Source organism: Myxocyprinus asiaticus, chromosome 37 (assembly GCF_019703515.2).
Source record: "Myxocyprinus asiaticus isolate MX2 ecotype Aquarium Trade chromosome 37, UBuf_Myxa_2, whole genome shotgun sequence".
Lineage (NCBI taxonomy): Eukaryota > Metazoa > Chordata > Actinopteri > Cypriniformes > Catostomidae > Myxocyprinus > Myxocyprinus asiaticus.
The window spans coordinates 12218612-12233084 of record NC_059380.1 but is presented as its reverse complement, the minus strand read 5'-3'; the positions used below and the strand labels follow the sequence as shown (position 1 = coordinate 12233084).

The following is a 14473-nucleotide window of genomic DNA, read 5'->3' as shown; positions in this document are numbered from 1 at the left end:
CTTTCGAGGCCAGTAGTCATAACTGTGATGTAATGTGCGTTCAAGTGATTTTAGTAGGAAAGAATAGACCCGTTTTGCAATTTCCTAATTTTCTTTCTCTTTTTCACTTTTCTTTTTGCTTTTTTTTTTTTAGCACCAATAATACAAAACGAAGACTATTCACATAGTTTAATTCTTTTAATTGATGCTTAATCTATCTTATTTTATCATTCTTGTGCAGTCACATATACTGATGGTACATGTTGTTTTGTTGCACAAGCCTGTCACCTCATAAACCAGCTAATTGAGTCTTATGAGTCTTTCTGGTAAGCTTTATTCATCATCAGTGGTACAAAAATGCATACAAACTATGCATTTACTGAAGTATTTTAATTATTCATATTTTTACTTTAGTATTTTTATCATGATCTTTACTTGAGTGAATTTCCATGAACGTATCTTTACTTTTACTTAAGTATAATGAATGGATCCATTAAATGTCTGAATTTGTTTTAACAAGGGGGTCCCTCGCAAGGGGATTATCAAATTTAGGGGTCTTGGCATCAAAAAGTTTGAAAAGCCCTGCTCTAGAAGACTGTAAACAACTACAATTGATCTCTAACAGCGTATGGATTGTGGTGAACTAAATGTGTTGAAAAATTAAAGCAGCAGATTTAGAAAAAACAGGGGCAAAAGGGAGGCAGCAACTCACCGTGGAAGCCCAGAATTATGAGGTTTGGGTTTGCTGAGGGGCAAAGGCTTGGAGGCATCGGCAGTGCCATTGCCATGAGAGACTGGGTGAGGGTCTTGTGAGAGGTGGGAGGGGGAAGGGTGAGGGTCCCTGAGAGGGGGTGCTGGGTGGGAGGGGTCCAACCTGAAATGCAGCTCCTTGTCACGTGCTTTGCTCTTGTGCTCAGCGAGAAGCGTGTCAAAGCGTTGCCGCCGACCGAGCACCGCCCTCCTCTGGCTTATGGAATGTGTCTGCGGAGACAAGGGTTTCACGCTTAGTGTCTTGATTAAATTAATGAATGAAACATACAGTTCACACACATAGAAATGTGGACATTCAACCATACAATCTTGTTTTCCAATTAGGAATGCATAATATATCTGTGTCCATATTGATTTTGGCCAGTATTCATGTTTTTTCTTTTTTTTGTGATCATCGGCATCTTTCTAACTAGATAAATATTGACTGCAGATCGGTATCGGCTAAAATTTCTATATTGGTGCACAGTTCCAACACCAACTCAAAGCAAATTTCATTAGAGAATTGGATCACGTGAAGACGCTGACATACCTTGCATGTTAAGGATCTTGTGCATGGCTTACGTGCTGTAATATCCATAACCCCACAATGGATATCTGGATTAAACTCCCTTTCTAATTGAACAAGAAAATCACAGCAGAACACACAAAAGATCAGGAAAAGGTCAAGATCAAGAAAAGGTTCTTGAACTGTTCTTTGACAAATAAACTGTAGCAGCAGCTGAAGATCAAGCTATGGTGCCATAAAGATCATGTTTCAATCACCTTGTCTCTTGTACAAGGGTCTTTTGCTACTGGCACTGCTGTTGTCCTGTTTCTTGTCAAGGGACGAGAGATGTCCCTTTCCATTGGGGATCTGGCCAGGGGCCATTTGTGGAGCCTTTGGTATGGAAGGGAAGTTAAGGCCTGGCTTCAGCTGAGAGCTGCTCACAGTATTGGAGGAAGAGGAAGAGGAGGAGGAAGTGGAGGTGGGCACATGTGCGAGTTTGGCTGAAGAATCCACCTTTAGATGGACCTTCTCTACTTTGACTGCAAGGATTGGGCTGCAAGAAAAATTTAATTGTAAAATTCCATAATGTTAACAACATTTTTTTTTTAAAGTTGTAGTCTGATGATAATTTAGTTACCATTGTGCTCAAAATAATAAAAAATAAAAAAACAATCAAAATAATTTAGAATCGGTGCTGCAAATTGGTTATCAGTCACTTTTTGGTTGTACAAAACAATATCGTCTGATCTCAAATCAAAACACACATCCACAAATACACACCTCTCATCTTGCAGCACCCTATAGGGGAAATGAGGCTTCCAGTGAGGCAGCTTCTCTTTGGCTGGTTTGAAGATTTTAGGGATGCTGCTGTTTGTGCTGGGGGGGCGTGTCAGTGCCCCTCCACTGACGCCTCCGCCCCCGCCCCCAATGCTGCCCTTATTCCGAGAGACTGCGAATGCAGAAGGGCTGGATGGGGGCTTGCTGCTGGAGCTGTGTCTTCTCTCTGTGTGAGGAGGATTTTATTTTTTTTTTTACAATTTTACTCTTTGAATGCAGAGCATTTGGCCTTGAAAGGTGAAAAGTAAATAAACACATATTCAAAGATACAATAAGCACACACTCAAACAAAAATGATGAACATAATTCTTGTGGTAGTCAGAGAAGTGACTATCAATACTGGGGTAAAACCCCACACATAGACTTTGTGTTCTACTTTGCTGAGATATGCCAAAACACAAATTGACCAAGCTTCTACCAAGACCAGCATAGTTGTAGGCTAACTATACAACAACTGGTTGCCATGTGGCATGTGGAATTTCTGTGCCCCTAGTGGCATCAAACGTAATTATAGAAATACTAGGGCTGTTGATTTAACGCGTTAATTTTGTGCGATTCATTCTCTGAAAAATAACGTGTTAAAAAATGCAATTAGTCATGCCCACGACTTGTATGTAAATTCCGTAATCAGGGATGTTCCAACTATCGTAGCAATTCAAGCTTGATGTACCACACTGATGCAGTAGGGGGCAGTCAGCGTGCCAACTAAACAGGCAACATGCCTTGTCAAACCAGCAAGTAGGTAGCATACAGCCTTTTTCACAGATGTGCTTTGTGCTCAAAGACAGCCAGACGGAGCATAACAGAATGCAGGGATTTTGAAACACATTTTTCAAAGTTTCAAACAACGATTAATTACATTTTGTGCTAAAAATACAGCGCTTATGACTAGTGGTGCTGAAATCCAATGAGACACGATGCAACCAAAGTGAGATGCTCCAAAAGTGTCCGTCTGACACATGAGTATAAAGGCAATTAAGCAGAGCAGGGGAAGTAGCCTAGGCCAATAATTAGGTTTTACACAGCTACCGCTCACTGGATGTTTTTTGTTTTTGGCACCATTCATTACATTTACGCATTTGGCAGACGCTTTTATCCAAAGCGACTTAAAGTGCCCTTATTACAGGGACAATCCCCCTGGAGCAACCTGGAGTTAAGTGCCTTGCTCAAGGACACAATGGTGGTGGCTGTGGGAATTGAACCAACAACCTTTTGCTTACCAGTTTAGTGCTTTAGTCCACTACGCCACCACCACTCCATTCGGAGTAAATTCTAGAGACTGTTGTGTGTGAAAATCCCAGGAGATCAGCAGTTACAGAAATACTCAAACCAGCCCGTCTAGCACCAACTATCATCAATGCGATTATCTAATCAGCCAATCGTGTGGCAGCAGTGCAGTGCATAAAATCATTCAGATACGGGTCAGGAGCTTCAGTTAATGTTCACAACAACCATCGGAATGGGAAAAACATTTGATCTCAGTGATTTGGAGCATGGCCTGATTTTTGGTGCCAGATGGGCTGGTTTGAGTATTTCTGTAACTGCTGATCTCCTGAGATTTTCACGCACATCAGTCTCTAGAATTTACTCTGAATGGTGCCAGAAGCAAAAAAATCCAGTGTGTGGCAGTTCTGTGGACAGAAATGCCTTGTTACTGAGAGAGTATCATCTCAGAATGCTATTCTGAGATGCGGGTTGGCGTTTTGTGTGTGTATATATATATATATATATGTATATAAAATGTATAATGTAATATATTTGAATGATCTGAATTATAATATTTACTATATATTATAAATTATTTTAATTATTATATTCAAAATGACCTTTATTTTGGAGCCTTTCTCAGTAAATATACATACACTACACTGCTAGGGTATTGAGGATGATTCCAAAGGCCTTGCAATGCAGTTGCTAAGGTGTTCTGGGTGGTTTCAAGAACATTGTTAGGCAGTGATTTACTGTATCAAGTCTTGATGATACTTATATTTTGTTTCAAAACACTCCCCGCCTTCCATCGGTCAGACAGACAGGTGGACCCACCCTGAATTCGCAGCATTAGTTAATCAAGATGTTGACATATCTGGCTGTTCAATCACACAGAGCAATTTTTTAAAAGCACCACAGAGCCAGTGTTTAAAGTCTTCGGGGAAATTAACCTACAAATGACTTACTTAAAGTTGTCTCTTCATATAAACTGGCATGGGAGACCATATTTGATGGCACAGGGGAAAAAAACTCTAACTCTAATCTGGAAAGAAAATGGTTGAAGATGTCAGCTAGATGAACAGTCAGCTGGTATTCCTTTATAGAGTAGTACTCCAATATTCCTCTAAAAACTACCATCAGGTCTGGTCAGTCTGCCAGATCTTCTGACTGAAGGAGTGAACCGCTGCGCTGCTTTAACACAAGATCTGGCCTTTCCATACTTGCCTGTCAACAACACACAGACTCCTGCTGCTGCCACTCAACATTTGTCATGAAGCCCTCCAGCAAACCAGTACGAAACACACATACACACACACTCCCTGGTCTGACATCTCGCCTGTGTTTATCTGTGCAGATAAAACCAGTAGCAGCGGTCCTTATAACAAAGGCACAAATAAAGTGAAAACACCAGTAAGAAATTCTTGACATATTTATTTCTCAGAGATGCTTGTGGCTTCTTGCCTAGTAGTTGGCACTGCTTTGAGAAAGTGAGCCAACATCAATCTGTGTAATCAAAGCCTCAATCGACAAAGCCCCAATTAGACCACAACGGTCCGCAATATCAGGTATCGTGATTGTGACAACCAACAAGCTTTTCTAAACATACCGGTCACACCAATAATCTACAACATTTACAGCAGTGTTACATGAGGCCTGCCCACATGACATAAGATCTGAGGCTATTTAGCTTCAAAAATGGTGAACAGAACAATAATCCTACAGCGCTTCTGGTGGTATGACAACATTTACCTGTCCGATGGTAGAAATGTGTCAACCGTTAGAGATATTGTTTTATAGTTTATACTGTGGTGCATGGTCAAATTAAAATTAAAATCACGATATGTCCTAGTGTGATTACTGAACCACAAAAGAGCGACTTAAATAAATATATAGAAAAACACAAAACAAGTTATCATGAGCATCACGCGCTGAGAAAAGGTCTTCACCCAAAGGTTTTCCGCCAAAATACAAGTTTGATTTAACTGGAAGTGTGAAATTAGAGACATTACGACAGAAATATATTACTATAATTATAATTTCTAGGGTTAAAAAATTGTACGCATTTAATTAGGGCTGGGAAATGTAACATTTATTAATAATTTATGAACATAATTTCTGCGATTAATATTTTTTGTTTAACATTTTTAATACATTTTATGTAATTAATGCAGTATCCATTTTTTTCTACTTCCTGACACTTATCACGATAGGAGAAAGGTGTCCAGAGTTGTTTGTGGCATGGCTACTCAGACTTACAGGGTCCAATTAGGGTGGGGGTGGGGTTAGGGCATCTGCTGCCTGCCAGGAACAAACCCAGGCTACTTGTAGAGTCTGAACAGCTGCCAGAGAAAATAAAAGTTTTAAGATTTTAAACTTCAAGGCTCCGATTAGGGTGGGGGTGGGGTTAGGGCATCTGCTGCCTGCCAGGAACAAACCCAGGCTACTTGTAGAGTCTGAACAGCTGCCAGAGAAAATAAAAATTTTGAGATTTTAAACTTCAGCAAATTAAACTTAAGCATTCAATATGTTTTATATCTGTATGTCTAAAAATGCACTGGCAAATTACACTTAAGTTTCTCTTGCCAATAAAGCTTGATATGAACTGAATCTGCCCATCTGATCATATTTAAAAAAAAAATGTAATTACATGTCCACTGATTTTATGGAATGTATACATATAATTGTATCAAAGAACATTTTAACATGTAGATATTTAAATAGATAAAACAAATGATGACTAGCCAATTTCTTGCAGACAAAGTATAAAGTAAATATATTTGTGATGATTTTTTAATGTTTGTTGTAACAAATCAATTTCACAAAAAATTGTGCGATTAGTTAAAATATTTGAATCAATTCACAGCTCAAAATCATTGTAATAATTATATTTAATAAATGTTTCACAACTATAAATTTAATAAATGTTGTTTTTGTAAGTATTTTATTTTTCATCTTGTTTTTATTTATACTTTTATTAGGGATGTAAATATTTGCACTGACAACAATTTGATAAGATTACAATTCATAACCTAACAATTCCAATGCATTGTATAATCTGAAATTTGGTCATGATTCGATTTGATTTCATTATTTTAAAACAATTCATAATTGCTTCAAAAATATGCAGAAAAAAAATACAAAGTTCATACTGAACATTCTATATTTTGACAGAACAGTGTGAAATCACTCCCTATTTCCTATTAAGTGCACTATGTGGCATTCACTATAAAGAGAGTGAGTGAACAAGTGAGTGACGAGTGGCTGTGTTCTATTCATGATTTAAAAAAATTATGGAGAAATTACGCATTTTATGGAGATATAAAGCAATATATATTTAGACATTTGCCGATATTCAATAATAAGGTATACAGTGATAATTAGCATGCACAATATTGTTATCATGAGCACTTCAAAATACAGTGAAAATTTCTAGATAACCTATTAACCAAATTGTTTCGATTTTTCTGAATGCACTGTAGCATTTCCATCAATAAATCAACATTCCCAATACTCTAACTCTTACAGTAATAGGAAGACATACCAAATTACTAGGAAACTCTAAAAGCCATGTTTCTTTTTCAATTAAACTTTTCCCTCAAGATGTTACCATTGTTGTTACTTGTTCATTTGCAATGAAAATAAACCGTAATAAATTAGATAAATGCAAAATAAAAGCATTGGACTCAGACTTTTGAAAGCCACTATGTCTCTACGAATCTTATATGGATTGATTTTTGCAAAGTTACTTTCTTTGTGATCTTTTAATTTAACAAACAAGTTGTTTTTTTTATATTTACAAAACAAGTAACTAAATCTTGTAATTAAGAACAACAAAGTTTATTTATCTTTCAACCCGTTTTGTAATTCAATACAATACCGTGATAATACCGTATACCTCAGCAATTATCATGATAGGAAAATTGTATACCATCACATTCCTAATATAAACTAAAAGTTTGGAATAATGTACAGATTTTGCTGTTTTGGAAGGAAATTGGTACTATAATTCACAAAAGTGGCATTCAACTGATCACAAACATTGTGATCACAAACTGTCAGGACATTACTGATGTAAATAAATCTAGACAGGCCCCATTCCATCAGCCATCACTCCAACACCTTATCCTTGAGTAATCATGCTAAATTGCTAATTTGGTACTACAAAATCACTTGCCATTATATCAAACACAGTTGTAAGCTATTTGGTTCGCTATATGAAGCTTAGCATTGTCTTTGTGTTTGTTTTTGAGTTGCCACAGTATGCAATAGACTGGCATGTCTTACGGTCAATATTAGGTCAAAAATGGCAAAAAAGAAACAGCTTTCTCTAGAAACTCATCAGTCAATCATTGTTTTGAGGAATGAAGTCTATATAATGCTTGAAACTGCCAAAAAACTGAAGATTTCATACAAAGGTGTACACTACAGTCTTTAAAGACAAAGGACAACTGGCTCTAACAAGGACAGAAAGAAATGTGGAAGGCCAGATGTACAACTAAACAAGAGGATAAGTACATCAGAGTCTCTAGTTTGAGAAATAGACGCCTCACATGTCCTCAGCTGACAGCGTCATTGAATTCTACCCACTCAACACCAGTTTCATGTACAACAGTAAAGAGAAGACTCAGGGGCCTTATGGGAAGAATTGCAAAGAAAAAGCCACTTTTGAAACAGAAAAAAAAAAAAAAAAAGGTTAGAGTGGGCAAAGAAACACAGACATTGGACAACAGATAATTGGAAAAGAGTGTTATGGATCTTAACCTCATTGAGATTTTGTGGGATCAGCTAGACTGTAAGGTGCGTGAGAAGTGCCCGACAAGACAGCCACATCTATGGCAAGTGCTACAGGAAGCGTAGGGTGAAATGTCACCTGAGTATCTGGACAAACTGACAGCTTGAATGCCAAGGATCTGCAAAGCTGTCATTGTAGCACGTGGAGGATTTTTTGATGAGAACTCTTTGAAGTAGTTTTAAGAAGTTCTGAATTTTTTTTTCCAAATTGTAATTTTTCACATTATTAATGTCCCGACTATACATTGTGATCAGTTGAATGCCACTTTGGTGAATAAAAGTACCAATTTCTTTCCATAAGAGCAAAATCTGTACATTATTCCAAACTTTTGGCCACCAGTGTAAATATATATAGTATCGTAGCTGGAGAAGAATGCTAAAACAATGAACTTACTTCGATCAAATGGACGCAAACATTAATGAATAATGACACAGAAAGCCAAGACGAACTTGGCAGCATGCATCCACGTAGCGCTGCAGGGAGCAGACATGGCAGCATGAACTGTTTTAATTTAAAGTATGCTTTTTCACATCTGTTGCAAGAAGGCTTGTATAATTTGAGAAGGTATCTGTGTTACATTGGGTGTTAATATAGCACTGATCATCAATTCTTAAATTCCGTAAATGATGCATCGATACATTTTTACACCCCTAACTGCGATATTAATGACTTCTTCAAAGGTGTTTAATATGACCATCCAAATTAAATTTGTCAATACACAAATATACACTGTAAATATATGGCTTTAAGACACCACTAGGATCAATGTTGTTAAAAAATATTTTCTAAAAATATTTTTATAATTTAAAAATACATCATATTTTTCTAATGTTGTAATATGTTGTTCACAATACATATTCTATACAACAGCTTGTTTTAGCTCATTATGATTTATTAATCCACATCTTGGATAAGCACTTGTCAAAACTAGATTCTTCCCTACACTATTAGTCAAGCACTTGAGCATTTAAAAGTTTCATGGTCTGTGTAGCTAATCTGCTCATTAATCTTTCAGTCACTAGAATAAAAGAGTCCCAGTGTTCATAAAAAAAAAAACTCTTACTCAAAGAGTGAGTGATTGTGTAATGATCTCTGGAAAAGCTGCTGGCTCAGTCCGTGCACAATAAACAGAATATACTTAGGAATATTTGAGCATCAATGATGTATTGAAAAACTGAACTTGCTGAATAGAGTGTCAAGTGCACTGATGTTTTGCCATTCCAAAGAGAGGTTGCAACTCTTAGAATCTGCACAATTCTTATTCTTTGGGCGCAATATGGTCAAATGTTTCAATCAAATAATATTTTTGAGTTTTAATAGCCCATGAACAGCTGTGTAATTAATGGTTTATGGATATTTGTGTACACTAGGCAGGCAGTTTTACAACACCTCTGGTCACTGAGTGTAACTTAAGTATCCAAATTATAGGAATATATGTAAAATAAATAAATAAAATAAAATAATGCTGCAAATACATATACTTAATAAAAATAACAAAATAAATACAAAATAAATAAATAAGAACTGCTCCTTTTCCAGGTTTCAATATTATTACAAAGAACTTTACAGTCAGGCTGCATGATTTGATTGAGAAATCATACTGCAGTTATTTTGACAAACCACACTGCGGACTTGGAGCAAACCAAACTCAGACCACACCACGAGTTGGTCAGGAGAGTGCATCATATCATGCATTAAATATGACAGAGTGCCACCCCAGAACTTTGAAACACGCTGCATATGCAGACTATATACGCAGTCTTAATTTTAATTAAATCACAGCCTTTTGTGTTTTGTTTTTTTATCAAATTAGGCCATACCGCAATTTCGATTTTAGAAATAAAATGTATTATTTTGTGCAGCCCTCCTTTACAGTGTGCTACAAAGCACCAAATCATTTTGCCACTGGGTTTAAATGTCATTTTGGCTCCCCCTTGTGGTTAATGCTCATGTAATTAGTCAGAGTGCACCAACTATCATTATTTCAGAATTGAAAACAACAAACAAATTGACTCAGCATCAGGTAATGGGACCTTTCATTCAAGGTTAATTAGACTATGAATAGTCTAACAGATTGGAGAAAGCAAGATCTTGACTGGGCCACATTTTTTCAAAATCAAAATAAGAACGAAACAGATTTTTAAAAAAAATATGAAACAGGCCGTGGACCTTATGAACACATACATACACTTAAGTATAACAATCTCATTCTCTTTCCTGGCACCACTTTTAACTTCTTTTAAATTTCTTCTTGAAATTTGAAAAACATGAACAAAATATAAGCAGCATTAACTTGTCAGTTTATATAAGATTGAATGTGTAACAATGATGCTGATTCAAGGTATCACAAATGCTACAGTGTTAAATAGTGTTAAACCACTGTTGACAGTTTTATTGACTCACAAATCAAATCAATAAATAAAATCCCCAAGAAAGCAAACTCTCAGAAATAAAATTCAAGGGTGATTTATTCTCATTTTATTCCTGAAATATTCTGATGTCTAGTGGTTGGTTTTTGCTAGATTGGATATACTGTAACTACACAGATGTGCTGACTAAAAAAAGCACATCAAATATTAACTTGAGGATAGTAAACAGAACTCTGGCGGTGGATATCAAAGGCTTGTGTTCTTCCCTCTTCATGTTATGATAGTTGAGACAGAGCAGAGGTGGAGGCGGGAGGGATTTCTGTCTTAATTCCCTTGAGTGATATAAGATTTTTCTTAAACACCTCCAATGAAGACAGTGAGGAAGAGAGAGAGGAATTCAGCTGTAGATAACAAAAGGTGGGCTTACCATAGTGTGCTTGGAAGGCCTGGGGTTTGACTACCTGACTGCAGTGGCTACACATGACTAGGTAGAATTCATCCTGTGCTGGACACTGACCAAAGATGGGCATATCTGCAAAAAGACACACACACACACACACACACACACACACACACACACACACACACACACACACACACACACACACACACACACACACACACCAGGTTTGTGTGTTAGCATTGGTTAACATTAACAAATACCATGTTTTTTGCTCACAGAACCAATGTCAGAAAGAAATTTTTTTTTTTTTTTTTTTTTAACTAAGGGGCAACATTTGCACCCTAAAACTTTTTTCTAACCACATTAAAACAGTGTGTCATGCATCCATCCATCCAAACTCAGTTAATTGAAGTGAATTGTTAATATGAACATTATAATAATGACTGAAAATCATAAAATCAAATACAAAAGTCGCAGTACAAACATAAATTCACAACAGGGGCAAAAATGTAGTTTAAATATCCATTTTTGTCACTTTGGCTGTCATTTTTTGCCCACTGTTCCACACAAGGCTATTTTCAACTTTACAGAAGAAGCCAGGCATTGTTTATTCAGTACAATTCACAGTACAACAAAAAACATTTGTAATTATAAAAATCAGACAATGCATAAAACTGTGTTTAGATCATGAAATCATCGTTTTTCTCTGGTCTTGACAATAAAACATATCTGCACATTGAATAAGCTGACAGACTGTTAATAAAACCATTCGGGTGCAAAGCAAAATCATGCTTATGGGCAAAAATCCAGGTGTGTTGAACAGGTTTTGCTTAAACAGTTACAACCTTTCCCTGATGATAGAAGTTTAAGGCCTTACATGTTGTCAGCTTGTTAAGCATAATCATTGTAAGATTGGTAGGATGCATCAATAGGGATGCACCAATCCGATACCTGGATCGGTATCGGCTCCGATACTGAAGCTTTTAGACGGATCGAGTATCGGTCCGACGAGCCCGATCCAAATTCGATACTGTGTGTTAGTTATGTTCGTTACTGTCAAGCTCAAAAAATGACATAAAAGAACCATAAAAACACAGTTAAAGTAGTTCATATGACTCGTGCATTTTATTCAAAGCCATTTGAAGACGTGCAATAGCTCTGTGAATCACAAAAGGCTGTTTTATAAGTAAATATATAATATGCAAGTGCAGCTCCAGCGCGTCAGTGAATGCCACTGCTCTGTTGACACACACACACTCGCGGCTATTTTTAGCCTTCGCGCGGTGTGCAATATTTGAGCGCTACTCAAGAACAACATCTCAGATGTAGATGCTCAATAGTTCAATTAACTTATATGCATTTAGAATGGCACTAGAGGTGCTTTTTTTTTTTTTTTTTTTACCAGAACTTGAATAAGAAGCTAATTAAACTAAGGAGAACTTGCCTACAAACAGACTTCCTGTCAAAATAAAAGCGTGAGGGTTTAAAAGTTAAAGGTGCACGATTGAGATGTATTACTATTATAATATTATTATTATCATTTGTTTACTAATTATAATAAAATTTAGGTTGAATGGGTTCCAAAAAATAACTGTGTGAATGAAAAGTGGACTGATGTCTTACAACTAAATTGAACAAAAAAAGAGATCTAAATCCTTTAATGTCCAGGTACAAGTTGAAAAAAATGTACAAAAAAAAAAAAAAAAGCTTCTTTTCTACTGATGACTTGTACTGGAATTGCTGTTAATTTTGCTGCTACATTATCCAGTATACTAGTTAAAAATAAAGTGTTTCTTAATAAGCTATACATTTATATTGAAAAAATGTGTAGTTAGAGGTTTGTGTTTCTTTAAATATTAAAGAGAACACCCAATTAGTTCCACACAATAATGTAAAGATATTCTAAACTGTTTATGCAAAAAAATAACACTGGTATCGGATCGGTATCGGCCGATACTGAGATTTCCGATATCGGAATTGGAAGAGAAAAAGTGGTATCGGTGCATCCCTAATTAAAATCTGACCCAACCAATGAATTAATTAATTATCTGTCAGCTGCTCACTTACCAACAAAAGTCATAAAATTGTTTTGTTTTCCCCCAAATCTTAGGTACACTTGTTTCCACAGTGCACATCCTTAAAGGGATAGTTCACCCAAAAATGAAAATTCTCTCATCATTTACTCACCCTCATGCCATCCCAGATGTGTTTGACTTTCTTCTGTAGAACACGAAGATTTTTTGAAGAATATCTCAGCTCTGTAGATCCATACAATGCAAGTGAATGTTGACCAAAATTGTAAAGCTCTAAAAGCACGCATAAAGGCAGCATAGAAGTAATCCATAAGACTACAGTGGTTTAATCCATGTCTTCTGAAGCAATCCAAATGGTTTTGGGTGAGAACAGATAAAAATGCAACTTCTTTTTCACCATAAATCATGACATCAGCAGTCTCCTTAGCGATCATGTTTTCAAGCTCGATTACACTTCCTAGCACCATCTTGCGCTCTGCACATGTGTCAAGCACTAGGAGGTGTGTAATCGAGCTTGAAATCATTATCATGCCTAGAGACGTAGATGTACAGTGAAAAAGGAGTTACGTTTTGGTCTTCCCAGGCCATTCCAGGGATGTTGAAGCTCCTCGCCCTGTTTTCATAAGAAACAAATGTTCTCACCCAAAACCGACTGGATCGCTTCAGATAACATGGACCAAACCACTGAAGTCTTATGGATTACTTTTATGCTGCCTTTACATCCTTTTTGGAGCTTCAAAGTTTTAGTCACCATTCACTTGCATTGTATGGACTTACAGAGCAGAGATGTTCTACAGAAGAAAGTCAAACACATCTGGGATTCAAAAAAAAAATGTTGTTCTGCAGAACAAAGAAAGTCGCGAACATCTGGGATGGCATGAGTGTGAGTAAATAATGAGACAATTTAATTTTTGGGTGAACTATCCCTTTAAAAATAGTGTCTCTCCACTACACTGTCTGTTCAGTTTATCAAATGCCCAGTTCAGATAAGGCCACCCAGGACATTCCAGGGATGTTCCAGGAAAAGTGTCTGAGCGAGTTCACACGGTGCAGAGGGTCATACACAGCAGAGGTACTCGCCCTGTGTTTATTAGAAACAAATAAGTGATAAGGGATAGCGAGTTACAGAGCCAGTCATTCCAAAGGTTGCCTTGGGAGGGGGTCTTTACTGTGTGAGGTTAGTGGGAGAGCAGATGAGGAAAAGGGTAATTGAGGGGGAGAAAGTATGAGACTGAGGATTCAGATTAAGAGTAGTAGTTGTAAAGTTGTGAAATATCTGCAAGGCCGAAAGATTATAAATATGTCAGTGTAAGGAAGCCGTAGAGTATGGCATTTGGCTTTCTAGATTCATATTCTCAGAAAGTGCCCCGATTTGACTGCAGCATTTGTGGAAAAAAGTCTACCCACACCACACAAATAACAGCAGCACTAAAAGTAGATGAAAGCAGCTAAAAAAAGAAAAAGGAAAAAAATCTGCACATAAAAATGTTTTTATCCTAGTCCTAGCCATTTACCGAGGCTTAATGTGGCCCTTGTTCCAAATGCAAACTACCTGTTTGGTACATTTTACATTGTCTAATGCTTGATCTGACT

At 36.8% G+C, this 14473-nt stretch overlaps 1 protein-coding gene across 3 annotated transcripts in view; it reads right to left on the bottom strand.

Moving 5' to 3' along the window:
• LOC127427700 (ataxin-7-like) overlaps positions 1–14473 on the bottom strand; it is a 51145-nt gene that overhangs the window by 11544 nt on the left and 25128 nt on the right. For 2 of the 3 annotated variants that reach the window (XM_051675446.1, XM_051675447.1), the window contains 5 exons: positions 10872–10976; positions 2018–2240; positions 1513–1790; positions 1280–1362; positions 692–960 (listed from right to left, as the gene is read on the bottom strand). In XM_051675446.1, coding sequence (XP_051531406.1) covers positions 692–960; positions 1280–1362; positions 1513–1790; positions 2018–2240; positions 10872–10976 — 958 coding nt within the window. The remainder of the gene's footprint in view (positions 1–691; positions 961–1279; positions 1363–1512; positions 1791–2017; positions 2241–10871; positions 10977–14473) is intronic. The other variant, XM_051675448.1, reaches the window with a different exon arrangement.